This window comes from Microcebus murinus, chromosome 6 (assembly GCF_040939455.1).
Source record: "Microcebus murinus isolate Inina chromosome 6, M.murinus_Inina_mat1.0, whole genome shotgun sequence".
In the NCBI taxonomy this organism is placed as follows: Eukaryota; Metazoa; Chordata; class Mammalia; order Primates; family Cheirogaleidae; genus Microcebus; species Microcebus murinus.
Window position 1 is genome coordinate 6495580 of NC_134109.1, and position 27596 is coordinate 6523175.

The window sequence follows — 27596 nt, forward strand, 5'->3', positions numbered from 1 at the left end:
CCACATCGTGTCCTCACTGCCCAGTGACCCATCTTTTTACCACCCCTGCCCCCCACCCAGAGGCTGAGCCCAGCTGTACTTAACACCCTCCACAGGCCTGGCGCAGAGCAGGGCTGAGGGCTTGGGCGAGCAATAGAACCTCTGCCTGGGAAGCAGGAGGGAGGCTGCGGGCCTGGCCCCCACCCCCACGCCAGCGCCCAGGCAGGCACAGGGCAGAGAGAAGACGCAGGAGGGTGGTTTGTGAACAGCCATGTTGTTGTTGGCACAGCCCTGGGTGACAAAGGATCAGCAGTCGCACTGGCCCCACAGCCTGGTCGGCTCGACACGGGAACCAGAGGGTCCCCGGGGTTCCACTGAGCAGTATGGGGATGGAGGTGACAGAGGTGGCCCCCAACAGAGGAGCCAGGGTGGGAGCCCTACCCAGCCAGTGCGGTGGCTCCCGTCCTGGGAGCGGGAAAGGGTGAGGCCTCAGGGTGGGAAGAAGCCCAGGGCACCCACACGGCCTGGCACGAAGGTGAAGTCCGAGATGACCCGGCCAGCATGCAGCCTCAGAAGTCATCCTGTCCTCCCTAGGGACCCTCCCCCAGACAGGCGCTGGCTTCCTCCCAGGTAACCTGACCTTCCCTTGGGCAGCCACAACCCACAGGTCACCCTAGACCCAGGTCACCCTGGACCCACGGGTCACCCTGGACCCACGGGTCAGAGGAGTTTTTCTTTGCCCCACTGAACGATTTCCTATTCTCTCCAGCACCTCTGCCTGCAGAGCCACCAGTCCACATTCTCTGGGCCACCTTCCTCAGGCCCTGCTCCAGTTTATCCGGCATCTTCCACTCGGCTGCGGGCAGGACAAGCCCGGTCTTCTTCCTGCGTTTGCTGGCTGTGCCTCTGTTAACACAGCCAGGGGCCATGTCTGCCCTTGAAGGGTGGCTGCCCTCAGTCCTCAGGGTCACAGGGCCAGATGTGATCCTGCTGTGCAGCCCTTCCTCCAGGTGCCCTGCAGCCCCCGGCGCACACGGGGCAGTAGGGCCCCAGCCAGGCTCCCCGGGAGGCAGGCTGGCCTGGCAGGGCAGCGACCTCTGGCCTACAAGTCGGGGTCCTCATGGCTGCACACCACGCCGGCGTCCTCGGCGTGGCCGCAGTTGTGCGTGCCCACGCCGGCGTGCGTGCACTCCAGCAGGTTGCGCTCGCCGCCCGCGCAGCGCACGTCGTCCAGCAGGATGGGCAGCGCGCGGCCCTCGCCGAACTCAGCGCGCTTGCTGGCCCGCACGGCGTGCGCGAAGCCCAGCTGGCGACACACGACGGCCGCAGCCTTGGCGTCCCATGAGTCGTCGCACACGGTGCCCCAGCGTCCGCCCACGAACACCTCCACGCGCCCGCGGCCGGGGCCCAGGCCTGCGGGCCGCACCAGGCGCACCGCGCCGTCGGAGGGCGCCGGGCCTGCCGTGCTCGGCCGCCCCCGCCGCCGCCCGCCGCCCCTCCGGCCCCCTGGCCGCCGGGTGGGCCGTGCCGGCCGCGGGGTGGGCTTGCGTGGGGCCGCCGTGGGGCGACTGCGGCGGGGCGCCTGGGTGGGCGCCCGAGTGGTGGGCCGTGGGGTGCTCTCCGTCCTCCGGATGAACTCTGCGCAGAGGAAGAGCCTGCTGTCAGAGGGGCCCGCTGCCCGTGCCACCCTCCAGCCTGTTGGGGAACACAGACCCCAGGGAAGGATGTCCTTCATCTGCTCTCCATTCAAATTTTGAAGATGGGGTGTCACTTGGGGTCCCAGCCGTGCCTCCCAGGTCACCCTGACCTCACAGGATGTCAGCCTGGAGCTGGGTGCCAGGTGCTTCTTCAGTCATTCAGCAAACACTCTTGGCAGCTGCTTTGCGCCCCCTCCCCCCAAACCTGCCCTCCTGGGACTCTCTGGATTGGCAGGGAGACAGACCCTGACACTAAACTCAGGAGCACAGTGGAAGGGAAGGGGTGGCTGGAAGGGCTTCCAGGAGCAGGTCACCCTTTCTGCTCCTGGTTTTAGGGTGAGGAAACTGAGGCCTAGAGACAGGTAAAACTGCTGAGGGTCCAAGGCCGTCAGGGACCAGCAGGATGGGAGCTGTACCCACACAGGGACCGCTGGTCAGGGTGAGTCTCTGTCCCAGCTCCCCAGGCTGCTGGCCCTGCCACCTATCCCAGCAGGCCAGATGGGAGCTCCCGGGTGTGTGGCTGGGCCCACACGGCCCAGAGCTGAGGGGGAGGGAGCTCAGGGCAGGGCTGGGGCACGGCAGGTGCTGGGAGCCGAGGCGGGTGTCTCCCTCCGTCCCCGCAGGGTGTGAGGGCACGCTTGGCCCAGGTCAGTCACAGGGATACACCTCACTCTGCGTCAGACCCGGCGCTGTGTCCAGCCCTACCCCATGCAGGGCAGTGCCAGGTACTGGGCGCCACCTGCGTGACATCCCTCAGGGGAGGGCTGAATCCCAGGCTACACAGTTACTATGGGGGGATCCTGGGCCACCAGCCTAACCCCTTTAATCCCCTTGCCCCAGCCAGTCCCACTCTGAGGACCACTGAGATGGGGCCGAGGAAGGGCCTCTCGGCACAAGGCCAGCGTAAGCCAGCGCCGGAGCTCCGAGATGCGCTCTCTGCGCTACCCGCAGGGAAGGGCATCCTGCTCCTCCCCTGGGCTCTTGCTGCTCCGTCTGCCTGCACTGTCCTCCCCCCAGCACCCTCCACCCCTCCAGCACCCTGCCCCTCTTCTTTCCAGGCTCCAGGAACCCCAAGCCCCACCACAGACTCCACTGCTCTAAGTCGGTCCACAGGACCTGGCACACACTTCAGTCACAGGGCCTGGGATACTAAATGACTTCTGTATCTGTCCCAGCCAGGGCAGGGCCTGGTCTCACTTCTCCCAGTGGCCCCAGATCCAGCCCGGAGCTGGTAACTAACCAAAGCGGCAGACACTGCTGAATGAGTGAATGGGAAATGCTCCAAGCCCCGAAACCAACTGCGGCCAGAACTAACTTCTGAAAACGCTGAGCTCATCCCTTACCCCAGCCTGCCACTACCCTGGCACCCCCTCCTTGGGGCTGGGCACCCACCCTCCCAGATTCCTGCCCACCCCCTTCCTGCCCTATCTACCCCCGACACACCCCGTCCACCAACTGGCAACGTGCCGGCACACTCGGTCTGCTGAAATACTTCCTCTGGCCTACAGAGTGGTTTTTAAAATTTTGAACTAGTTGCCAACACTTCGAATTTGGAGACTGTACGTAACAGGCTGAGAAGGCAAGGACCACAGTTGTCCGCTCAGCAAGGCTCATGTAGGTGGTGCAGGAACGAAGGATGGTTCCTGCTCCTCTTGAGAACTGAAGATCCAGCAACACTGGGTCCTTGTTCCCACCTAACTCGGGCTGGTGGAACAGCCCCACCTCCGGGCATGCCCTTTCCTTGGCCCCAGACCCCTTGGGCAGTCATCTGTGACCTCCTGGCCCCTCCCCTCCTCCCTCCTCACCAAGCTTGTCAATGTGGAACCATCTCATGGAAGGCCCAGCCCAAAGGCCACCCTCTCCCCTCAAGTAACTTTCCAATCTCCCTTGCTCACACACAGATATGTCATCTCTCTCCGTCCCTCCCGAGAGCTCTGAGCACACCTGGCCAGGCACCAGCTATTGCTCCCCTTGCTCTGCTCCTTCTGAAGCCTGCAGCCCCTTGGGGCCACCCACCCACGGCCTGGGACCTAGTTTAAGGAGTTGTGGCCAGTCAAGCAGGACCCACTTTAAAGTTCCACCGACTTTAACACGACATCTAATGTGTGCCAGGCAAGTGCTGGGCACGGGGCGGGCATCGGCTGGAGGGGCAGCAGGTGTCAGCTGCAGGAGTCCTTCCCCCCACCCGCCGCAGTGTCCCCATTGGTGGGCACTTACTTTCTTTGGGCACAAAGTGGACGAGGCGGCTCCTCACCTTCACCTGAGCAGGATGGATCTGACACTTGCCAGGTGGCGCCCGTCTGCCAAGGACACAGAGGAGGTCATGAGTCCCACCTTGGGGCCCCGCCCTGAGTGTGTCTCCCTGGCATCTGCCCTTCCCCTGCAGCAAGGGGAGAGAGGGGTCAGGCAGGTGTGGACAGGAACAATAGCAACAAGTGGCCACTTAGTAAGCGCCTATCGTGTGGCCTGTGGCATCTCCAGATGCCCCAGGACTCTGAGAGCCCAATGCTAAGACACAAACCTCCGTAACAGCCCGCCAGGCGCCCGCTTGGCCTCTGCCCGAATGGCACCAGGGCTGGAGGCTTACTCGCGCCTGAGCCACTTCTCATTCAGAGCATGGCCTCTGTCCTCGGGTGCCATCGAACGCCAGTCCCTCCCCTACCCCAGCCTGCCGGTCTGACTCCTATAACTGCAGCCCGGTTCTGCCTCCCCTCGCCCCCCACTCGCAGCCTTTGAGGAGGGTCTCTGCGCCCCTCTGGTTGCTGGATCGCTGGCGAAGCTGAGTCTGAGAAAGTCCTCCGCCTGGAGGGCCTGGGAGGGTCAAGCCGACCTAAAGGATGAGGCGGGGGCTGGGGGCAGAGCGGGGGACTGGGGCCTTGGCGTGGGTTTGCGAGAGCTGGGACAGAAAGGAGTCTAAGAAGGGTGCCAGGGCTATGAATTGGGTCTGCTGTGACATCTCTGAGGGGCACAGGAGGGAGTGGAATTCCATTTTAATTGGTTTTTGGCTATGGATCTGTGGTTCTTTGAATGGGACCGACACTATTCCGGGACTGACCCACGTGGGCACACGACTTGAATAGGGTTCTGCCAGCCCGAGGCGGGAAGCCCAAGGGGCGAGCAGCCGCGTGACGTGGAGCGGCCTTCCAACAAGCTTGGCAGAAGAGGGAAACCAAGGAGGGACGGGCCTTTGTCCCCAGAGGCTGCAGAAACACAAGCAGGCACACACGCTTCTCAGAGCTGAGTTTTCTTGGAGCTCTGCCCCCCAGGGACATGCCCGCGCTTCAGATAGGACTGGCAGGGGTTTCGTTCCTTTGGGAAATTATGTTAAAAAAAATATATTTGTTATGCAAACGAGTGGGAGATACGCCCCAAAATGCCATAGGAGTTCTGCCTGGGCAGTCATGGATGGCCCAACCCCCACCCCGCCATTCCCTGTTTCTTTGCTTTGCAGACCTCCTGTGACAGGGCTGTGATGCAGTCTGTGGGTGCAAAGGGACATGCTGGTTCCAAAGGAGAAAAATGAAGGGGAGGCGAAGGGTCAGGGTGGGAGGGAGGGTCCAGCCTGCTTCCGGCTCCTCCTAACCACAAGATATCTGCAGGACACTCCCTATGTCTCTACCACAACAGTGGTCCCCAACCTTTTGGCACCAGGGACCGTCTGCGGCTGGGTCCCTTAGAGTTGGGGACGGCAGCTCTACAGCATGGGACAATGAGCCCCAAGGGAAGGGGTGCTGCAAAGACCAAAGGAGATGACGGATCTAAGGCGACATCTGGCAGGAATCAGCCGCTCAATGCACGTGGCATTCCCTTAGAGAAGCATTCTTTTGTAAAAATTGGAAATAACCTAAGATTCCAAGGAATGGATAAGACAATTATGGCAGAGTGACTCAGGAGAACATTACACAACCATCAGGAACAGCCTGTTCGAGGGTGATGTTGCAACATGGAAACGTTTATACAAAATAGGGATAAATAAACGAAGAACGCCAAGCTTTCTCGGGCTCCAAACACGACACAGACGAAGATGGATGGGACCTCGGTGAAGCAGGAAAGACGGATGAAAGGAGGAAGTAATTATGTCTTTCTTGAGGAAAAGATGTCAATTAATATGTCTGTGCTTTACAAAAAAAAAAAATGTGTAAACATGGAAAGTCTGAGAAGCTGTCACAGACCAGAGGACACTAAGGAGACAAGGTGACTAAATGTCGTATGGGATCCTGGAACAGAAAAAGGACGTTAGGGGACAACTAGAAAAATCCTTTAAACAAAGAGTGTGGTGTTTAATTAATAGTACGGTGCCGATATTAGCTGATGAGTTTTGGCAGGTGTACCGTGGTCACGTAAGATGTCAACAGCAGGGGACACGTGGGGGAGGGGTACATGGGAACCTCCACTACCTTTGCAACTTATCTGTAAATCTAAAACTACTCTAAAAATTTTTAAGTGCTATAATATTTCTGGATTTGTCCAAACCTAGTGTGTCTCAAAGTTCAGGGTAACTGAACTTAAACACATTGCGGGGTGTCCCAGGGTCTGCCAACCACGACCAGATTGTGGGAGTGCGACTCGGGCTTTGTGCGGGAGGGGGGCTCCAGCTGTCCCACCCCGAGGCGGGCTGAGCAGGGGTGCAGCCGGCGGCAAAGCCCACATAGAGAAGTGCAAGTCTAAGGGCTGAGAAGCTGCGTGAGAAAGACGATCATTTGTTCATTCAACAAACATCCCTGCGTCTCTGCTCTGTGCCACTCCTGGTGCCGGGCTGACTTTGCAGAAATGAAGAGACAGCCTTGGCCTGGAGACTTCCAGAGCAGCTGGGAGACAGCCGTGTACCTCGCAGGTTACAAACCTGGGTTACGAGAGCTGAACGAGGGGCAGGCAGGGCCTGGAGAAGACAGTGGGCTGGGGAAGGCACTTGGGCCCGGTGGGCTGCAGCCCTGCCCAGCCCGTGACTTCCTATCTTTGCACTCACTCAGCCCTGTAACACGGGCAGCTAAGAAGTCCATGAGTTACACATGGAACATCGCCGGGCACAGAGCTGGTGGCCTTACACCCAGAGGCAGAGATGGAGACAGAGTGGGGAGCCCCAGTGTGTTCTAGCCAGCACCTGATGGTGCCGCCCCGCCGGGGCAGGTGCAGGATCACACAGGGTCAGGGTATCTGGGAGGCCCCTCAGAGGCCAGTCGGGGGTTGGGGTGCAGGGAGAGGCTGGACGCAGGGAGGGCAGCCAGGCAAGAAAGCTGAGTCGAGCCTCCACTCAGCGCTCAGCCGCCCCAGGTGGCGGCTTCTGCTCCGTCCTGTCTGAAAAGTGCTGTCTGTCTGTGCGCACCCTGAGGCTGTTTTCCAGGCTGTTCCACAGACGTGTCTGACTGGATGCATTTGTTCTTGTCACTCTGAGAAAGGCCTGTCCCTGAGGACAGGCAGCCCTGTGTCCCTTGGTGAGGTCCTGGGATTCCAGGACCTCCTCCAGCCCAGCCCTGCCCGATGTTCTCTGGTGGACTGCTCACCACTTTTGATTCTAGAAGCTTCCTGCAGGTGGGAGCTGCTATTTTTCCTAAATGCAAATTGTTACACTGCAAATTGTTGAATAAAATATTTTGCACTCTCAAAAAAAAAAAAAAATACTGAATACTGCACCTGCCCCTCACCAGTGGTGCAGGCTCGGCTACTCACTTCCCTCTCTGGGCCTCAGTTTTCTCATCTGAAAAATGGGGATACTAATAATACCCACCTTAGGGAGAGGTAGAGGGGGAATGAGGTAATGGAGGTGTCCTGGCAGACGACGGGCACTCAGCTAACGTCCCGGACACACGGGACTCACCTGGAGGGGTCGATCACTTTGTAGACGACCCCGCGTGCAGCCGCAGCGCTCGGCACGCCGGTAGACATGAAGTACAGCTCCCCTGCGGAAATGAACAAGGCAATGAACGGGAACACTGCCTGGGATCCTGTCCTGGCCAGCCCCGCCTCAGCCCCAGCTGCCCTGAGGACCGGAAATCAAGGCTCCCTCAGCCAGCCACAGGTGAGGGCTCTAGGTCAGCCCAGCTGCCAGCCCCCAGGGTTAAAACCTGGCTGGGAGAGGTGTCCAGACATGCCCAACGGGCTCTGCAGTGTGGGGTCCTGGGTGTCCATTGCTCTGTCTGGATCCCCCACCCGCCCCGCCCCGGCTCTGACGTCCAATCTTGCCTCCTTCCTGGTGACCCAGCCCACCCTGGTCCCTGCCCAGGTGGTTTCATGCCCAGCACCACACGCCTCTGGGCACAAACGAGGGTCCACAGCCCAGTTCCCTCACCGACTACTTCCTGGGTGACCTGCAGGCACACACGACCCTCTGAGCCTCAGCTTCCTCATCTTTAAAATGGGCACGTCCTATGGGGCTGTTACAAGCATTAAAAGAGCACAGAGTAAGTGCTCAGTATTAGCCACCGCTGTTGTCAGGCAGGGCAGAAAGTACGTATGGTGGGGAGTGTGACTCCAGCCCGCCCGCCCGCCCAGCTGTGTGACCTCCGGCAGCTCTGCCACTGCCCCACGCTGAGCTTCAGTGTCTCCACCTCTCAGAGCCGTGGTGACAATGTAACGATACAGTTATAATAACATCACCTGGTGCTGTGACGTTCTCAGGAAATGTTCGAGGACGCTATCAGGAATGTTAGTTTTCCCTGCTCTTCTCATCCCAATCCTATCCCAGACCCCCGCTGCCAGAGGCACCTATGTCCAAAAATGGACTTCATTATGCCCATGTTACAGACAAGAAAACAGAGGCTCAGAGAGGTCAAGTGGCATGTCCAAAGTGACACAGCAGTGAATGGTTAAGCCAGGCCCAGAACTCAAGAAGGTCTGCTGCCCAACCGCACACCGACATAGGATGCATGTGGCTGGGAGCCCAGAGACAGCCACGAGTGGCTCAACATCAGGACTCAGCCACGCAAATACCTCTATCCTTGTAAAAGGGTAGCGGAGAGACCCCCAGGGCTGGGGACAGGGTGGGCATGGGCGGGTTCCCCAAAGAGGCTGAAACAGACAACTTGGTAAGAGATTGGAGGAAAGCATGTCCCTGGGGACAGGTGCAGTCAGGGAGGGCTTCATAGGGGTGGCATCAAAAGTCCCCCAGGGAATCAGGGAATTCCGCAAAGATGCTTGAGGGGCAACTAGTGTAACTGGGGTGGACCCAGCTGTGACAGGGCTGGGGGATGAGGAGAGCAGACACTGAGTAGCAGTGACCCCTGACCCCCCTCCAGGAGCACCAGCCCCACTAGGGAGGTGGGGGAGGGGTGGTGATGCAACCTGCAGGAGTCAGAGCAACCTGGCGAGATGGCCCTACCAAGCCACCTTGGGCTATAGCTTCCCTCTCTGGGCGTCTTCCTGGAGAAAGGCCGGCCTCCCCTCTGGCCATGCAGCCCTCACACCTTGGAGGGACTCCCTGCCTGCACTGCTGCCTTGGTCCGGAACACCCTCCCCATCCCCCTCGTCTGGCCCTGCTCCGGGAGGCTTCCAGGGGCCAGGCTGGGCACGGTGCCCCACCCCATAACTGGGCATGAATACTCGGCCTCGTTTCCCCATCTGTAAAGTGGCAGGATCGGGCCAAGCAGACTCCAAGACGCCCGATCTGCTGGGACCTGCGGCCTCCGGCCCATGCACACGCAGCCGCCCCCACCAGCCTAGCCCGCCCGCCCATGCTGTCCTCTTGGTCTCTGTGGTGTGGGCGGTCCCTGGAGCACCCCAGGCCAGCAGAGATCATTGTTTTGGAACTTGCAAGTGTCCAAAAAACAACTAGAGAGGCGGCAGCTGGAGCCGGGAGCAGGAAAGGTTTGTTTGTGCTGGTCCCCAGAGCTCTGTGCCTCCTGGGGGCCACCCACCAGAGCCGTCCCTGGGGGCTGTCTCGCAGGTGTCTCCTCCTGGGTTTCCATGCTCCGAGGGCTAAGGAACTGCACTTTCCTTCCAGGCCCTGCATCTGTTCCATCCCCTTCTTCCAAAACCCATTAACCTCCTACTGACCAAAAGAAAGGGCCCAGTGGGCTTTAGGATAGCAGTGGGGGCAGGGGCATCCCTTTGGAAATTCAGATTCTATGGTTCAACAAAGGTTTCCCAGACTCGCCCAGGGGGCTCTGGGCATGGGGCCCTGCAGGGAATACCCCTCCAAAGGCCAGGATGGGTGTTGCCTAGCAACCCCAACAAGCATCCATCAGGGCCCACTGGGGGCCCCTCAGCTTTTGTTTGATGACAATCCCAGGACCAGAACAAAGACAGGAGGCTGAGGCCGGAGCAGGCTCCAGGCTCCCTGGCTCCTCTTCTTCTCCCCCCCTGCTCTGTCCCTTGCACTGAAAACACAAGTGCCTGAATGTGGGACCCACTAACCAGCAAGAAGGCTGTGTTCACCCACTTTGAAGAAGTAATGTGGCTTCATTTAATGCTCTAAATACATTTGCCATCTGGAACCCAGGGCCAGTGGAGGTCTCTGGGGAGGCTCTCTTCCCCTACCTGCCTGCATTTCCACTATTCCAGATCCTTCCTGGTCCGCTGACTGCTGTAGACTCTTACCCACATTATTGCTCTAACCATCACAGCAAGCCTGCCCAGGCGAGGGGGCAAGGGAGGGTCACTGCTCCCATTTCCCAGATGAGGAAATGGAAGTTCAGAGAGGTGAGAACTTGCCCACGGACGCACAAGCAAGGTCTCCAGCCCACTGAACACCTCCCTCCCCGGCGTGCAGGTCATTTCAGGCCTGACGCTCCGCCCCTTGCATCAGAGGCTGGAAGGACCCACAGGTGGGGGTCCAGCCCCCGGCATGGGCAGCCCAGATGGAGAGGTCTCAGGAGCGCTCACCGGCCTCGTCCTCCGCGAAGGAGATGATGTGTGGGTAGTAGTTGTTGATGAGGCCTGGGAACAAGCAGGTCTGGCCACGGCCCATGCAGATCTCACTGTACTGCCACTGTCCTGTGCCCGGCTTCTCTCGGAGGGACATCAGACGCCTGCCCAGGAAGATGAGCTGTGAGGTCGTGACTGGCCCCCAGGGGAACCCACCCAACAATCCATCCATCCATCAACCCACCCACTCATCTACTCATCCCTGCAACCCGGACCATACGTAGTTTGCAGGGTCCAGTGCAAGATGAGTGTTCAGGGCCACTTGGTCAAAAATTATTGAGGTGGTGACCCCAGAGCATTAGACCGAGTGTCGGTTTTTCTGAGCATGGGCCCTGTGTGACTGCACAAGTTGCTCATCCATGAAGCTGGCCTTGTGTGCCGCCTTTACTGGCACCTACCAGAGAGACGCTGGAATGAATGAACAAGACCAGCTCGGTCACTGCCGCCTCAGTGCAGTGCAGCCCACCGGCCAGCAGAGGGCACAGCACTTTCGAGCGCTGACCCCTGTTTCAGACCCCGCCAAGGCTGGTGCCTGGGAGCTTGCACATACTTGGGCACTACCTCCACTTCAGATCAGGAGCTGGAGCTAAGTCATCTTTGGAATATGCTAATCTTCCCCTTACTCCTTCTCTGCTTGGCAGTCACCCACTGGCACTGCCAGGCCCTGCCCAGACACCCCTTCCTCTGGGAAGCCCTCCCTGACCGCCTGCGAGCTAGGCTCCCTGAGCACAGCGCCTGGGCTCTTAGCTTGCAGTGGACCCAGTGGGCCGAGGATGGGTCTATCTTCCTGACTCAGGTGTGACGTGCTTCTCACCTTTGTCACCCCGGGCCTGGCCCTGGCCCAAAGCCTGAGCCAGCAGAAGGGCTTAGGAAATATTGGCAAAATTAACTGGATTTCTATGGTCAGAAGACCTAGGCACCCCGGAAAAAAAAGACAGATGGAGGAAAGGAGAATCCGGAGCAAAAGCAGGCTTCATCTGGACCCATTTTCCAGATGGGAAAGCTGAGTCTCAGAGGAAGCGGCAGATCTGGGAGGAAGAAGCAACATCCAGGGGTTCAGGTCAGGGATCTCTCTCAGCTACAGGCTGCAGACTGAATACAAGGCCAGCAGCCTCTGCAAGGTGACAATCCCCCCGACAGCCTTGGGCGTCCTTATTTCCTCTCCTGGGCTGCCCTCTGAGGAGGCAGGGTGGGAATCCTTAAGAGCCACTATCTACTACCACTAGATTCTGAGTGCTGCATGTGTGTTAACCGACTCAGTCCTCCGAACGGCCTAGCAGGTAGGTAGTCCTGTCACCTCCACTGCAGGTAGGGAAACTGCAGGTGAGGAAAGGTGATGTAACAGGCTCAAGGTCACTCGGCCAGTAAGTGGCCAGGACTCAGACCCGGCCATCGCAGCCTGCACTGGCAAGCGGCGTGCCAGGCGTGTGTCTCCCCGGGGCTTCTCGGGTCCTCAGCTTCCTCTCCATATGAGGGGACACCCAGGTGGTCACGGGGCTCCATAAGCTCCCCTGGGGACAGGGCTGGCTCACGGCAGGCCCAGGAGGCGTGTTTCCTCCCTGCCACAAAACCTGTTTGTGATGTGACTCATCACATCACTAACTCCCCGCCCCCCTACACCCTCAAGGGTCTCAGTGGGTGGAGGTGACATGGCCCCAGAGCACAGGAACCCAGCAGCAAGGCACCACCAGCCACCATGGTCAGCTCGGGGGGGCCCCACAGGCCCTTCTCCCCTCTCCCCTGCAGGGGGGCCTCAGGCCACTGCCCTCTCCAGCTTCCTTTCCCAACCAGGGCCAGGGTCCCTAGACCTGTGCTGCCTGCATCCCTGGCTAGGGGAAGCCGAGCACGTCAGCTGGTGCAGTGGCAGGTCCGGTTTCCCCAGGAGCAGGGTGGCCCTGAGAGCCGGGAAATTGCTCATGTTCTGCTTTCCTGCCCATCAGAACCGCTGTCAGGCCCAGAGCCCCTGAGCCTCAGGGGGGAGGGGAAGAGTGGGGGAACTGCACTTAAACAGGAGTCCAGCCTTGTGACTTTGCCACGGTGGTACTGAGGCGGCCAATATCAGGAGAAAAAGGGGGAGGATTCGGGTGTTTGCCCCACTCCTCGGACCCGTGTGAGAGCAGTTGTGCACGTGACGCACACATTCCTTTTTAGCACAGTCCCAGGGAGCCAAGGGCAGCAGCCAGGGCAGTAGGCCACTCACCCGCTCATGAAATCGCCGAAAATGTAGAGGCCGTTCAGGTTGGGGTACTCGCAGCCCCGGTACACGTAGCCCCCCGTGACCGACTTGCCCATCTTGTGCGGGTAGGCGAAGATCGGCAGCACGTCGTCTGCAGGAGGGGGGGCAGATGAGCACGCGGTGGCCGGTCCACCGCCAGATGGATTCCGGGGTGTGGGCAATGGGTCCCCTCCCCCTGACAAAGCTTACAGGGCAGCCCTGAGCCCTGCGGTCCCAGAGGGACGGCGGCGCCCACCGCCGGCGTGGCGGGGTGGAAAGCGTGTTTGCAGGGGTGCCAGCGCGGGATGGGGCTGGGAGGAACCCGGGAGCGAGCGAGGCGCGAGGAGGTCCCGGGTGGGGGCGCTGGTGCACGACCCTTGGGATGGGGCTGTGGATCCAAGATGTTGGGGTACCCAAGGCGGAATGGGGACGGTCCCCCAGGGGGGAGGCATTGGCGCGCAGCCCGTGGGGTGGGGGCGGGGGCGGATCCGGGTCATGGTCCCCGGGGCGCAGGCGCGGGCGGTCACCGAGGGAGGCGTTGGCACACAGCTTGTGGTCGTAGCACTCGAAGCCCTCGCGCGCGCGCCAGCCGTAGTTGCGGCCGCGCTCCACCAGGTCCACCTCCTCGAACTTGTTCTGGCCCACGTCGCCGCAGAAGAGGCGCCCGCGGCCCGCACCCGACGCCGGGTCGCCGCGGTCGAAGGAGCAGCGCCACATGTTGCGCACGCCCAGCGCATAGACCTCGGGCCGCGCGGCGGGGTCGCCCACGAACGGGTTGTCGCGCGGGATGCGGTAGAGCGGGCCGCGCTCGTTGCGGTCCACGTCGATGCGCAGCACCTTGCCCAGCAGCGACGACCTGCGGGCGGGCAAAGCGCGCCGGCTCGGGGTCGCCCCACGCCAGGGCGCACGGGCAGGGGCAGGGGCAGGGGCCCGGGGCTGACAGCTGCGCCAGCCGCGAGGAAGCCTGGGCTGTGGCGCCAGCGCGGGTCCCATCCTGCTCAGCTACTTAGCAGCCTGGAAACCTCGTTCATGCATTCAACATTCACCCGGCACTCGCCCGTGCGCCAGGCCTGTGCCAAGCACTGGACACAACGCATCTCCTTTTCCTCCTTTCATCCTCACGGCAGCCTTTCAGTCGGCGGGCACTATGATGGTCCCCACTCTGCAGATGGCGCAGCTGAGCTCAGAGAGGCCAAACACCGCGCCAGCTGCCACACGGAAACGGCAGGGCTGGGATCCTGCCCAGGCAGCCTGGCCCGGGAAACCCAGGGTGGTGACCGCAACACTGTCCGGAACCTCAGTGTCCTCAGCTGTGATATTAGGACCCACTCAGTCCCGCAGGACTGTGCTGTAGGGTGAAAATCCCACCAGGAAAATGACTCCTGTTTACAGTTTTCTTCCAGGACCCGGCTCAGTGACCAGCACATAGCAGGCGACCAAGGAGTGCTTGCTGAGTCCGTGACTGGATGACTGCAAAGTCAGCGCCCTGAACAGAGAGTGCAGGTGAGGGCTGGGAGAAGGGGAGAGCACAGGGGCGCAGCCCCGCCCTCCATGCAGCTATGGGGACCCGTAGCTTCATGACAAAAGTAACCCGTGATGGGGAAAATCTGCAATATGCTTGAAGACAGTACGGAGAGGAGCACTGCCTTTTCATGCATGATTTTCTATTTTTATTTGTTTAGAAACAGGATCTCGCTCTGTGGCCAAGGCCGGAGTGCACTGGTGGCACGCAATCACAGCTCACTGCAGCCTCAAACTCCTGGGCTCAAGTGATCCTCCTGTCTCAGCCTCCCGAGTAGCTGGGACTACAGGCATGTGCCACCATGCCCGGCTAATTTTTTTTATTTTTATTAATATTTTTTGTAGAGATGGGGGGGTCTCACTATGTTGCCCAGGCTGGTCTCGAACTCCTGGCCCTAAGTGATACATCTGCCTTGGTATATCCCAAAGTGCTGGGATTACAGGCAAGCCACTGTGCCTGGTCTCATCCGTGATTACTGATGCACCTGCTTAATGTATCATTTCCCCCTCACTGTTGGCATTCGATGTACTCCCTTCAGGCTGCCGTTCAAGTCGGGGCTGATATAGTTTGAGCCACTCTCACATCGCATTAGCACCCTAGTGTTTCCATTATCAGTAGGGACAGCTAACACGTGTCCTCCCTAATGATGACAAAATGCCCCACTCCATAGAGGCCTGTGGTTAAGCCCCTTTTGCTGGCCTCGAACCCCTGTCTGAGCCCCAGCCTGCTCCACGCCACGCTCAGCCCGCACCCTGAGCCCGCACACCACGCACCAAGACTCATAACAGCAAAATAGTGTTTTTAAGCTCTGCCCAATTATCCACAAATCCTTAATTTCTATTTTCTCAGCTTCATCTCTAAACATACCCCAAACATGAGAAAGCTGGGATGACTCTAACACCGTCACATGTAAAAGCACAAGTCACAAATTGTGAGCACTTTAATTACTGTAATCAACATCATACTCGCTATTTTTGCTTTCTGGGCTGAGGACGATTTTGTCATTTTGGCTAAGGGAATGGAGGGGGCTGACTCGAGAGCCCTGAAAATCCTTGTTTACACTCACAAGGCTCTACACTCGTGCATGCGTGCGTGCACGTGTGTGTGTGTGTGTGTACACACACGTGCGTGTGTACATGTGGAAAGCAACAAGCTCCTAAGCTCATTTGCTCAAGCTAGGAAGTGGGTAAGACAGCGAGACCTGCACTTTGACCTCTGCGTCTCCATGGGTGACCCTGGGACAGAACACCCGCGTGCCCACGCCACGCTGCTCCAACCAGCACACTCTTCCCGTTTGATCTGGGGAGCACCCTGCCCTTCCTCCAGCGGGGCTCCAGCAGGGCTGGGCTGGCCTTAGAGAAAATCCTAGCTTCCCAGAGCCTCGCTGATGTCACCTGGCAGGCACCTGTGACAAGTGGGCTCTGTGCCTGACCCCTGGAAACCACAATTGCCTTTACTTCTCATGACAAGCCCCTCCGTGGGGGTGAGCACTCCCCCCTGATGAGAGCAAGTGACTTGCCCGGGCTGCGCAGCTAGCTGCAGCCGAGCTGGGCCCAGAGCCCTCTCCCCTGCCCTACACTGCTTGGCTGAGGAAGTCACTCCCCTCCGGAGGAGTGGAAGAAGCCCAGGAGTGTGTAAACCAACCCGCCAGCCAACCAAACACAGCACATACTTGTTTTGGGCATTTCCAAACTTTCCAAAGGGGTCTCCGGCCATCCCGCCGTCTCCAGTGAAGATGTAGAGGTACCCATCGTCCCCAAAGAGCAGCTGGCCCCCGTTGTGGTTCGAGGCTGGTTCTTCGATCTCCAAGATTATCCTAAAGGAAGATAAGCCCCCCACCAAAGCTCAGCCTTTCACACATGGGCCAAAGCACAAGCCAAGATCACAGCAATAGGCCAGGCGCGGTGGCTCACGCCTGTAATCCTAGCACTCTGGGAGGCCGAGGCGGGCGGATTGAGCTCAGGAGTTCGAGCCCAGCCTGAGCAGGAACAAGACCCTGTCTCTACTAAAAAAAAAAAAAAAAAAAAACAGAAAGAGGGCCAGGCGCAGTGGCTCACACCTGTAATCCTAGCACTCTGGGAAGCCCAGGCGGGCAGATTGCTCGAGGTCAGGAGTTCGAAACCAACCTGAGCAAGAGTGAGACCCCATCTCTACTATAAATAGGAAGAAATTAATTGGCCAACTCAAAATATAGAGAAAAAATTAGCCGGGCATGGTGGCGCATGCCTGTAGTCCCAGCTACTCGGGAGGCTGAGGCAGGAGGATCGCTTGAGCCCAGGAGCTTGAGGTTGCTGTGAGCTAGGCTGACACCACGGCACTATAGCCCAGGCAACAGAGTGAGACTCTGTCTCAAAAAAAAAAAAAAAAGATCACAGCAATAAAACCTCCTCTCTCGGATGTCATCTCACAAGGGAAAAGAGTTTTCATATCCTTATAGCAAGTGATTTTCACAAAGATCTGGTATGTAAGCTGGGCTGGAATAATTTGGAATAATTCACTCCATTGTGTCAAGAAAGACCTGGAGGCTGGGCGCTGTGGCTCACGCCTGTAATCCTAGCTCTTGGGAGGCCGAGGCGGGCGGATTGCTCAAGGTCAGGAGTTCAAAACCAGCCTGAGCAAGAGCGAGACCCCGTCTCTACTATAAATAGAAAGAAATTAATTGGCCAACTGATATATATATAAAAAAAAAAAATTAGCCGGGCATGGTGGCGCATGCCTGTAGTCCCAGCTACCCGGGAGGCTGAGGCAGAAGGATCACTTGAGCCCAGAAGTTTGAGGTTGCTGTGAGCTAGGCTGACGCCACGGCACTCACTCTAGCCTGGGCAACAAAGCGAGACTCTGTCTCAAAAAAAAAAAAGAAAGACCTGGAGGTTCAGAGAGATTGAGCAACTTGCCCAAGGTCACACAGCCCATAGGTAGCTGAGCTGGGACTAGAACTCAAGTCTTCTAGCTCTGGTCTAGTGTTTCTCTACTGCTCTCTACTGCCAGCGCCTGCCCTGTTAGGATTATGTGAAACTGTCGACCTAGTCACTGACACAACTGGCTTCTTCCTCATCCTGGCTTCTCACACACCAGCTACATATGGTGAGCACATCGAGCATATTCTACACATTCCCTCATTTGTCGTGTCCCGGAACTTCTAGGGCCAGGAGGCTGGACGGTGCGGGTTGCACCCAGCTCCACGCCCGCCCCTCGGGAAGCTCCCTCACGCCGCTGCAAGAAGCCTGACTCCTCCCGCCTGTCCTTCCCAGTCGGCCGCCTTGCGCTTAGGGCTGGAGAGGACAGGGAAAGCCCTGGCTCCTGGCTCCTGGCTCCTGGCTCCTGGCTCCTGGCTCCTGGCTCCTGGCTCCAGAAGCAGCAGCTGCAGGGACAGCAGCCGCGGCTGGGGGACGCGGCCTCCCGGTTTCCACCCAGACGTCCTGGAACCAAGAGCACAAACACGGCAGCGGCGCCAAGAACTTTCCCCTCTTTTCCTCCTACCCAAGAGGGGCGGCAGCTTCTTGCAGAGGCAAATCTTTAGGTAACTTGACCCTCCTCTCTTCCTTCTCCTTCTCCTACGCCTTTGTAATCAACTCCCTGCACTAAATTCCCTCTGGCTGAAACACTTAGGGGGGTTACCTCTGCCAGGATCGGCCACTGATTTATTATGCGAACAGGAAAACCCGACATACAGAAAGGTCAGGTAACTTGAACCCAGGACTCTGCTCCTTCAGGGCCAAGACTGGAAGTCTTTGCATTGTGAGGCCACTAGACTTGGTGAGTGACACAGAGCCCCAAATTCTGGGTGCACAGACCCCGGTAGAGCACAGCTCGGGCTGTCCGTCAGCCCCTCCCGCTGGGACCCCCGCTCTGGGAAGGGAGACCGACAGCTGACTCAGGCAAGGAGGACCAGCCTTTCCTGCCTGCCCTGAGCTACCCACGCCTACCTCTCTCCAGAGTGAGTCTCGTTCTAGGCTTATACTTGTGGGGTCCCCAGAGGACCTGTGCTGAACCCCTACTCTGAAAAAGGCTCTTCTGTATATTTTGTGTTCCACATTTAGTCTTTATCAGGAATCAGTTTTTAAAAGTCACAGTTGAAGACACATCCATTCTGTCCCTCCATCTCCCCGCTGTCAGGCCCATGAGATAAATGTGATCTCTCTTGGAGAACTGATTGTACAGGCTCAATTGAGACCATGAGGATGATATTTCCTACTTTTGCTCTGGCTGCCGGGAAGCTCATAGTCAAAATTAATGCTGCATCACAAGATCCACATAAATCCTCACAGCTAGCATATTTGATTCCTTCTCCTTTTTATATGTTCAATGTCAAGATTTTATCAAATACATGATTGCTGTTATTTGCCAATCTGACCTCAGACCTCCTGGCCCTCACCCTACCTTCTCTCTACTTCAGGGGGTCAGCTCCTTCAAACTACATTTCCCAGGCTCCTTTGCTAGCTGGCATCCCGCCAGCTTCGGCAGGGAGAAGGCCCTGGCAGGACGCTGGCGAGGGGAGAGGGCCGTGGATTTCTACCTGTCTCTGTGCTTCTTGGCAACAGCTGCACCTGCTCCCTGGCTCCAGTTTCTCTTGCCCGGGCCCAGTATGGTGCCAGCCTCCCTGGGTGGCCCCAGCTCCTGGAGCCCGGTGTCCCCACCTCACTTTGTCCTTCCAGCCCCAGGGGTGGAGGCAGCTTCCTTCAGCTGTTACATTCAGAGGCCCCTCCTAGCCCAGGTGGCTGTTATCATTTCGGACATCCGAGTAACTAACCCCAGTATCAAATTCTGCTAGTGAATCACCTGAAACGGGGTTTATTTCCTACTGGGCCCAGATTGATACAGGGGCCCCTTGTGCCAGGCCAGGTCACACCCATTCTGAAAACAGGTGGCGCATATATCATACGCAGAGAGCAGGCTCTGTGGGCGTTGAGAGGAGAATGAGCCTGGGGGCAGGAAGGGGAACAGGTGGCCTGGGGCAGAGGACCCAGGTGGGGCTCTAGAACAGTGCCCCTGGGCCAGACCAGGGCTCCGGCTCTGATGCTTCCTGGCCGTGTGACCTACCCGGTCACTTCCTCTCTCTCAGCCTCCACCTTCCTCATCTGTAAGATGGGGACAATAACAACAACCTCACGGGGTTTCACGAGGAGCCAGTGAAATGCACCATCTATAGAGCCTGAGACGAAAGAGCTGCCGGAGCAACGTCAGGCCTTGCAGGCCTGGTCGAGGGGTTTGGACGTGACCCTGTGTGAGGCCTGCTTTGCAGAACTGTCCTTCCCCGGCCCCAGAGCATGTCACCCAGTCCCCCCACCGCGCGCGCGTGCTCCGTGGTGGCGATAGCTAACAACGGGACACGAACGGACGCTGTCACTCGGGTGCGGACGGGCACCCGCCCCCACCCGGGCCTGGCCCCCAGGGAAGCCACCTCTCCGAGCCATGGTCCACGGCGTTCTCGTCGTCCTCAGAGACCCTGAACTCACTGATGCGGATCCACTCCTGGAAGCTGACCCCCACGGAGTAGTAGACGTAGAGCTTGCGGTTGTGCCGGAAGCGCGGGTGGAAGGCGAGGCCCAGGAAGCCCCGCTCGTCGCCCTCCCAGGGGGAGGTGAGCACCGCGAGGCTGACGTTGAGGAAGGGCTTCTCCAGCCGCGAGCGGTCGGGCAGGTAGGCCCACACCAGCCCCACCTGCTCGGCCACGAAGAAGCGGTGGGTGCCGTCCCGCGCGTGCACCATGGCCACGGGGTTGCGCAGCCCGTTGGCCACCTCCTCCAGGCACAGCTGCAGGCAGCCCTTGGCGTCGGCCACCACGCGGCCCAGGTTCGAGTTGAGGTTCTCGTTGACCAGCAGGTGCGGGAAGCAGTAGTCCGCGTCGTCCAGGGCCAGGTAGTGGCAGAACTTGGCACGGTTGCCCTCCAGCGACCAGAGCACGCGGTCGGGCGAGAGGTGGCGGAACAGGCCCCGGCACGTCTGCCACATGTCCAGGCAGTAGTCCCGGCAGAGCCCGGGCACCGTTCTCAGGGGCGTGGACGGGTCCTCGGCGTCGAAGAGGTGGGCTGCGTAGGGAGAGCATTCCTGCAGAGAGAGGGACAGCTCAGGGACGCTCCCTGGAGATGCTTGGGCAGGCCGCACCCTCTCGGAGCCTCAGTCTGCTGCTCTGGGAGTGGGGACAACGCCTCTGTTACCACGGTTAGTCTCAGCTACGGCCTCAAACCCTAGCCTGGCACGTCCTCAGCCTCCCTGCTCTCTCTCCCCGCAATGCTTCTGTTAAACAGGGAACACAACACCTACTGCTGACAGCAACAACAGCATCAGCGGCTGCTCCTGAGCACCGGCTGTATGCCAGCAAGGGTCTGAGGCACCTCATATGCCCTTTCTCTTTTGCTGTCATGCCTCTGCCCCACATCTGCATGATTGATTCTGTCACCTTGTTTGGGTCCCTATTCAAGGCTCACCTCCTCAGATCCTCCTTGACCACCCCACCCTCCACATTACCTTCTGGCCCCCCACTCTGCTTAGAAACCAAAACCCAAAACCAGGCACTCCCTGATCCGGCTCTGCCCACCTTCCATTTCCTAACGCTCCTTGCCATTGCACACCTCTGAGCCTTAGCACATGCTGTTCCTCGATGGGCATGCCCTTCCCTCAGCTCTTCTGTGGCAGGCAGAACTCTCTTTACCCTTAAGTGACAGCCATCACTACCGGAGACACGGTAACAACACATGACAACAGCTCCTGGGGTTTGGCGCAGGCTGGGCCTGCACGCGCTGGGGCTCTGTGTGATCTGCATCCCTCCTGGGCCACCTCCGCGGAGGGAGGTTGTTCCTCCCATTGTGCGGAGTGGAAGCAGAGACTGTGAGGAGGAGGCCACCAGCCCTAGGTCATATGCCTAGGGTGTGAGCCACGTCTGCCCAAATGTGCTGGCTGCTTCCTCACCGCCCACCCCAAACCCCACTCGCGCGCCCCCAGCCTGCCCAGAGCAGAGCCTCGGCTCCCGGGTCAGCAGGGCCCTCCCTGTGTCACAGCCCTACCGCGGCATATGTATCTGACACACACCCCTGCCCCGCGGTGAGCTCGGCAGGCTGAGGCCTGGTCTGACTCAGCTCTGGGCCCCAGCGGCCTGGGGGACACTCTCCCCCAGCGAGGGGGGGTACTGACGGCTGCTCTGCCTCCCCTCCTGGGAGGACCAGGCCGGGTTCCAACAGGAGGCCTGCAGGGTCGGGGCAGTATGGAGAGGAGTGCAGGGGTGTGGCAGGCTGCCTCCACCCTGTGTTCTCAAGCCCTGGGCCAGGCCCACGCACTCCTGCCACCACAGCCTGTCCTCCTGGCCCCTCAACTGCTGTGAGGCTGGGTCTCATCCAACAGGCCAAAGCCCACTTGGCAATGTGTGTCCGGGGTCTCTGGCCACTGTCCCAGACCCAGACGGGGCAGCGTGTCTCACATGCTGTGGACGGGCTGGCCGCATGGCCCCCTGCGTGGTGTCGTCTCTCCCCACAGCTGAGGGCGGGCCCGGGAGGGGCTGTGCACGTGGGCCTCATGTCATCTCTGCAAGGCACGGTCCTAATGACTCGTATTTCTTAGGTCGGGAGGAACTGAGGCTTCAAGAGGGCCACATGCCAAGAAGTGGCAAAACCAGGGCTGTACCCCAAGCCTCGTGACGCCCAGACTGTGCTCTTTCCAAAGTAGCCCGAAACACTTCACGCAACAAGTGCTCGCTGGGCACAGACTGCTCCAGGCACCACTCTCCGCTCCGGAGACACGACACGGAGCAGGGCAGGCTGGGAATCCAGCCTGAGAGCCTTGCACTCGGCACAGCCCCGCGCAGAGCCGCGCAGGGAGCCGGCCTGGAGGCGTCAGCGTCCGCGCCTCAGACACTGGGTGCGGCAGACACTTGCGCGTGGCCCACGTGCTCTTACACACAATGCAAGCGTGGGGCCTGCACCAGCGTGGTCCACAAGTAGGAAGTGACCAGAGGGCACAGCGCTGGCTGCTGGCGAGGAGGCCCACAGCAACTGGGCCTCACGGCGTCGGGGGGAGGGAGGAAAGCCCATGGGAAGCCAGCCCGGTCCCACACTGCCCAGCTGCCCGGGCCACTCGGTGCAGGGCAGGCGGCCAGCCCACCGCACCGCCCCAACCGCAGCCACTGGCACTCATGACTCATGGTCCTGAGCCTGTTTCTTACGTCCACCGCCCGTTCTTTGGAAAGACTCAGCCTTTGTACGTGATGTTTTCTCAGCCAGATTTCTCTCCCCACTCACTCCTTCGTCTGGCAAACTCCTGTTCTTCACTCAAGGCCAGCTCCAAGGTCCCGTCTTATCCTCCATTCTCCCAGGGCCGAGCCTGCCCCTCCCGGCCGTCACGGTGCTCCCGCAGCTCTGTGCGTATCTCAGACGGGACATTCCCTACACTGCGCCGCTGTGGCTTGCAGCTGAGCGCTCTACAGCTGCTGTCCCCTGTCCTGCAGTGTCACCGCAGGGGGCTCAGCAGGTCTGCTCGGCTAGGACTTAACTATCTCTTCCCACCTCTGTCCTCTCCACAGACTGTGGGGCCCCTGGGCAGGGTGCCCAGGGCCCAGCACACAGTAGGGCTTCAAGGAGGGAGGCAGCATGGCAGAGTGGTTAGGAGAAGGCTTTGGAGCCGGAGCACACATTCCCTGTGTGACCTTGGGCAGACTCCTTAGCCTCTCTGGCCCTGTGTCCTCATCTGTAAAAGGGGAAAGGAATCCCAACCTCAGAGTATTTGGGAGGAATAAATTGAGATGATGCAAGTATTAATATTTGTTTGGTAAGTGCTCAAATGGTATGAGCTATCAAGATGCAACTCAACGTTCCCTCCTCCAGGGAGCCTTCCCTGATTTATGACGCATCCTTTTCCCTACGCCCCCATGGCGGTCAGTGCCCCTTGGGGATACTCTTGCACATTCTGGTGTTAGTCTCCTGAACGGAACAAGGGGAGGCTAGGACTGTCACTTGCCAGCTGCCTCTGGGCACACGGCAGCACAGGGCTGACTCCGCACGAGCTGCAGAGGAGAGCCCGCTGAACGCGCGAGCCACGGAGCACGCCGTGTGCAGACTGCCATCAGGAACCGGGCTCCGCCAACGACCTCAGGTTCTTACAGACGCCACCCAGCCGCAGGAGCGGTCAGTCATGGGGAAGGCTCACACCAGCCAACTGGGGCACCGCAGGCCACAGCTGTCCTCTCTCCCCAAGGCACACAGGCATCTAGCAGGCGACCAGGGCAAAGCCCCAGGAAAGGGTCTCCTACCCCCCCCACCCCCGCAGATGTGAAGGCCTGAATGCCATCATTGATGGAAACCTTTAATTAAGGCGCCTTGGCCACCTCCCCAGGGGAATCGGGAGGCCCTGAATCCAGACTGGCCCTGGCTGGCCGAGAGCACAGTCCGCCCACCAGCGTGCCCCACGAGGCCCCGTCAGGGGAACCGTGGCCCAGCCTCAGCTGCCCTCTGCAAGCTCACTCCAGACATGAGGTCACTCCCCGAGACGCCTGGGCTGAGGTGCTCGCAGCCATCCCACCGCTGGTTGCTCAAGCCAGCTGTCCTGGGACGGTTCCCAGGGGAAGAGAGGGGCCTCCTGCCAGCGGACAGCGTCAGAGTGGACCCTCCCTTCCTCCTCTTTGGACCTGCCCGCTTCGTTGCCCTGCTGAGCCTGGCACATCATAAGTGCTCACGAAACTAATGTGGCATGGGTGCATGAGCCCTGCCATGTGACTGGGGTGGGGAGACGGAAGGACCTGGTCCCGAGAAGCCCCCAGGCTGACGGGAGAGGCTGACGCTCGGCCAGACCCCTCTAGCTCCCTGCAGATGCAGTGTGGCAGTGCCAGAGGCCACCAAAAGGAGCAGGGCCCATCTTTTGGAGTGTTCTGGAGCTCCCTGGGGCCCCTCTCCTCATCCTCCCAGCGCCTCTGGCTTCCCACCTGGATACCCTGTTCATATCAGCAACGAACATGTCCCCAAGTCCCCTCCTCAGCCACTACTGGGCTGTGTGACACTGTGAACGTCCCTCCCAGGGCTAGGCAGCAGCAGGGGCCAAGGAAGCACTAGAGAAGTCCACAGCAAGCATTTACTGAGCCCCTAATAAGTGTCATTTGATCTTCATGGCTCCCCTGGGGCACAAGGTTGTCCCCATTGTAAAGATCCCGTAACTGAAGTGCAGCAGAGGCCTGCCCAGGTCGTGCAGCCGGGGAGGTGGCAATGCAAGGGTCAGGCCCTAGTCTGTCTGACTCCAAGTCACCCTCCGGCCCCTCCCCACACCATCTGCCTCCTGTGGCTGAGTCTGGGACACTGCTCTGTCCCTTGGGTCCCCTCTACCCCCCAGGCCTCTCTCTGCCCAGGTGCTGGGCCAGGGCGGCCTTGGGGTTTCTGGGTTTTGCCCCCATTTCTGCATTCAGCCAGGCAGCACCTGCCGGCCGGTTCCGGTTCTGGTCAGGCACTCAGGCGGCAGACCCCACAGGAGGAGAACAAACGCTGTGGCCCAGCAGGGGGTGGCAGAACCGGGCTCCACACTCACAGATGGAGGAGCTTGCAGCAGGTAGCAATGGGGGCAGGGAGGGTGCACCAGAGGATGTGCTCAGGTGGGCTCGAGAGCCCCTGCCAGGCGAGGTGCCACCCCAGGCAGGGGGCTCCACCAGCAAAGGTGGGGCTGGAAGCGCCTAGGGCATCGGAGTGGTGAGGGGCTCTCATGGGGGAAGCGTACCCCTACATACAGCCTTCGACAAAGCCACCCCTGCGGCAGGGCTGCGCTGCCCCCTCCTCCCAGGGCGGGCAGGGCAGCAGTGAGCCTGCAGACCCTGGTACCGGACAGGGTGGGGTACTGCGGGGCGGACTCCAGGGATCCCAGGGAGTCAGCCCCCGACCCCTGAACAAGTGATGATGTCTGTCCGCGTCTTTCCTGTCTCAGGAGGGGAAACTGAGGCCTAGAGAAGGCCCAAGTCGCAAAGTTAATGAATGACAAAGCCAACAGCCGGCCGGGGATGCCCGGTCTCCCCACTCGGGGCCTAAAGTTCCGGAGTCCGCCGCCCACTCCTGATCCTCGCCCCGCTGGGGTCCGATCTTCGCTCCAAGACTCGGCGGCCAGGCCAAGCGCTCACCCTCCCGCCACCTGCCCGGCCACGCCCGCCCGCGCCCCGTCGCCCGCCGGCTCACCTGGCACAGCAAGTCGAGCGCGTAGCCGGCGCACTCGGCCCACACGGCGGCGTCCACGCGGGCCGCCAGGGCCCCGAAGCGGCGGGCCAGCGCCGCGTCCTGCTCAGGAGCGCAGCAGCCGAAGGCCGAGTACTGCGAGCAGAAGCGCAGCGGCTGCGGCGGCCGGAAAGGCGGCCTGAAGTCCAGGCACTGCGGGTGCGCGGCGGCCCGGAGCGCCCGCAGGGCCAGCAGCGCCCGCAGCGCCAGCAGCGCCCCGGCCGCGGGCCCGGCCCGCCGCCCCGCCATGCCGCCGCCGCCCCGCCTCGCCCCGGCCCGGCCCGCGGAGGAGGCGGCGGAGGGCGGGCGCCCCCGGCCCGCCGTGGCCCCGGGGAGCCGCCTGCCGCGCCCCGAGCGCCCGCCTGCCGCCCAGCCGGCACCCTCCCGGGCGCTCGCGGCGGGCAAGGGGCGGGCCCGCCCCGCAGCGCCTCGAGTCTGGGCCCTCCCCCTCTGGAAAGTGGTCTGTGGCGGGGACATCCGGCGGGACTGAGGGCAGAGGGGCGCGGCGCGGAGCAGGGCGCAGAACTCCGCACGACTTCTGCCGCCTCTTCCCGGACCCAGCCTTTCCAAACACGGCGGCAGGGGCCTGGCCTCTTGGAAGCCCCGGGTCCCCAGCGTGCTTCCAGTCTCCGCCGGGGACACAGGTTCCTCCCCCCACCCCCCACCCCCGCGCTATTTAGCCAGGGATGCGTAGGAGGCCTGGACTCCTGGGTTCCAGTTCCACCGCCCACTGGGCTAGGGGAGGGACGCCCAGTGGCCAGTGACCAGAACTCCCACGTAGCACTTAAAAATGGGGGAGGGGTAAAGGGCAGGCCGTGTTGCCCCCGAACTCAGGAAGTGATACCCAGGCCTAGGGGTTGGGAGAGAGGATGGGACAGCCCCCATAGTCCACCCTTGGCCCCCACCCCCTGGCTTCTTCCCCGTCTCCCCTCCTGGGCCAGCACGTTCCCCTGTAGAGTGGGACCCACTGGGCATCCCCCTCTCACTCCCACATGGGCGGCCCTGATGGGTCTACCTCCTGGGGTGGGCATCCAGGTCTCTATCCTGCAGCCCCTGCCCCAGCTTCAGAGCCCCTCCCTATCAGCACCCCCCCCCCCAATCTCACAGCCCCAGAAACACCCCTGCACTTACCACGGGGATCACAGCACTTGCTCCTCCCTGGAATGCACCTCCCCACTTTCTCTGGCAAACTCCTACTCTGTCTTGCCCGCCCCAGTGCACACACTCCTCCTCTGCAGGAATCTCTGGGCTGCCCCGGGACGGGTCTGTGTCTTTGTGCCAGAGCCCCTGGCAGGGCTCGGGTGGGTTCTGCAGGGCTGTGAGGTCTCGCAGGGCGGAGGCTCCCGCCGAACAGGTGCAGAGCATGAGTCAGGGTCTCCACACACGGCCCAACATCTCTGAGTATTTGAAGCAGAGGGGACTGAATGGAGATCATTGGTGACAGAGAGGCTAAGAGTCCGTACAAGGGACAGTGTGGCAACCTCGAAATCAGCAACGGCAGGAAACATCCCCAAGTCCTTGATGGAGGGACATCAGGAGATGCTATTGCAGCCAAGGAGCCATGGTCTCTTGGCAGAAGTGGGGGCCCCGTGGGCCTGTCTGGTGGGAGCTAGAGACAGCCACTGGCAGAGATTCTGCCCAGGACTGAGGGGGAGAAATGCCCTAGCTCCTCCCTTCCTCCCGCCCTCCGGCTTCCAACTGTGCCTTTCACTGGCTGAACCTAGCAGGGGGCTGCTGAGGCAGGAGCCTGGGAAGTGCAGCCTGCAGGGGCCCTGCACAGACAGCCCGGCAAAGAGTTGGCCTGGGAAGAGCACCTGCGAAGGTCCCCACTTCCCAGCCGGAGTCAGAACAAGGGGATGCTAACACATCCACGCAGGGCCGGGATGGCGGTACCGAGGTGGGAGTGACAACCTGGACCATAGCCGTGACGCTGGGGCTCCTACTGCCAGAGAAAACACTGAACACAGCCCAACCACTAGCCAGATTAACATCAATCCGCACACTAAAGACCCACTCCCCTCAGTTCCTGTTATCTAGTACTGCATGACTGGCCTTCCAGAAAAGTTCCAAGGCATGATAGAAGACAAGGAAAGCCCCAGTCTCAAGAAGCATCAGAACCAGACGCAGCATAGATGCTGAAATCATCAGACAGG

At 60.3% G+C, this 27596-nt stretch overlaps 1 protein-coding gene across 2 annotated transcripts; it reads right to left on the minus strand.

The window, feature by feature from the left end:
- Positions 1 to 234: 234 nt before the first annotated feature.
- Positions 235 to 25696, minus strand: HHIPL1 (HHIP like 1). 2 transcript variants are annotated; one of them, XM_012747106.3, is made up of 9 exons: positions 25408 to 25696; positions 19674 to 20320; positions 15945 to 16088; positions 13278 to 13606; positions 12736 to 12862; positions 10494 to 10639; positions 7492 to 7573; positions 3894 to 3976; positions 235 to 1617 (listed from the first exon to the last, which is right to left on the minus strand). In XM_012747106.3, the coding sequence occupies exons 1-9, from the start codon at positions 25690 to 25692 to the stop codon at positions 1082 to 1084; spliced, it is 2379 nt and encodes a 792-aa protein (XP_012602560.3). In that variant the 5' UTR covers positions 25693 to 25696; the 3' UTR covers positions 235 to 1081. The 2 variants fall into 2 exon arrangements, with proteins under 2 accessions (XP_012602560.3, XP_075859840.1); XM_076003725.1 differs by lacking the exons at positions 235 to 1617; positions 3894 to 3976 and adding an exon at positions 5263 to 5893.
- Positions 25697 to 27596: the final 1900 nt, after the last annotated feature.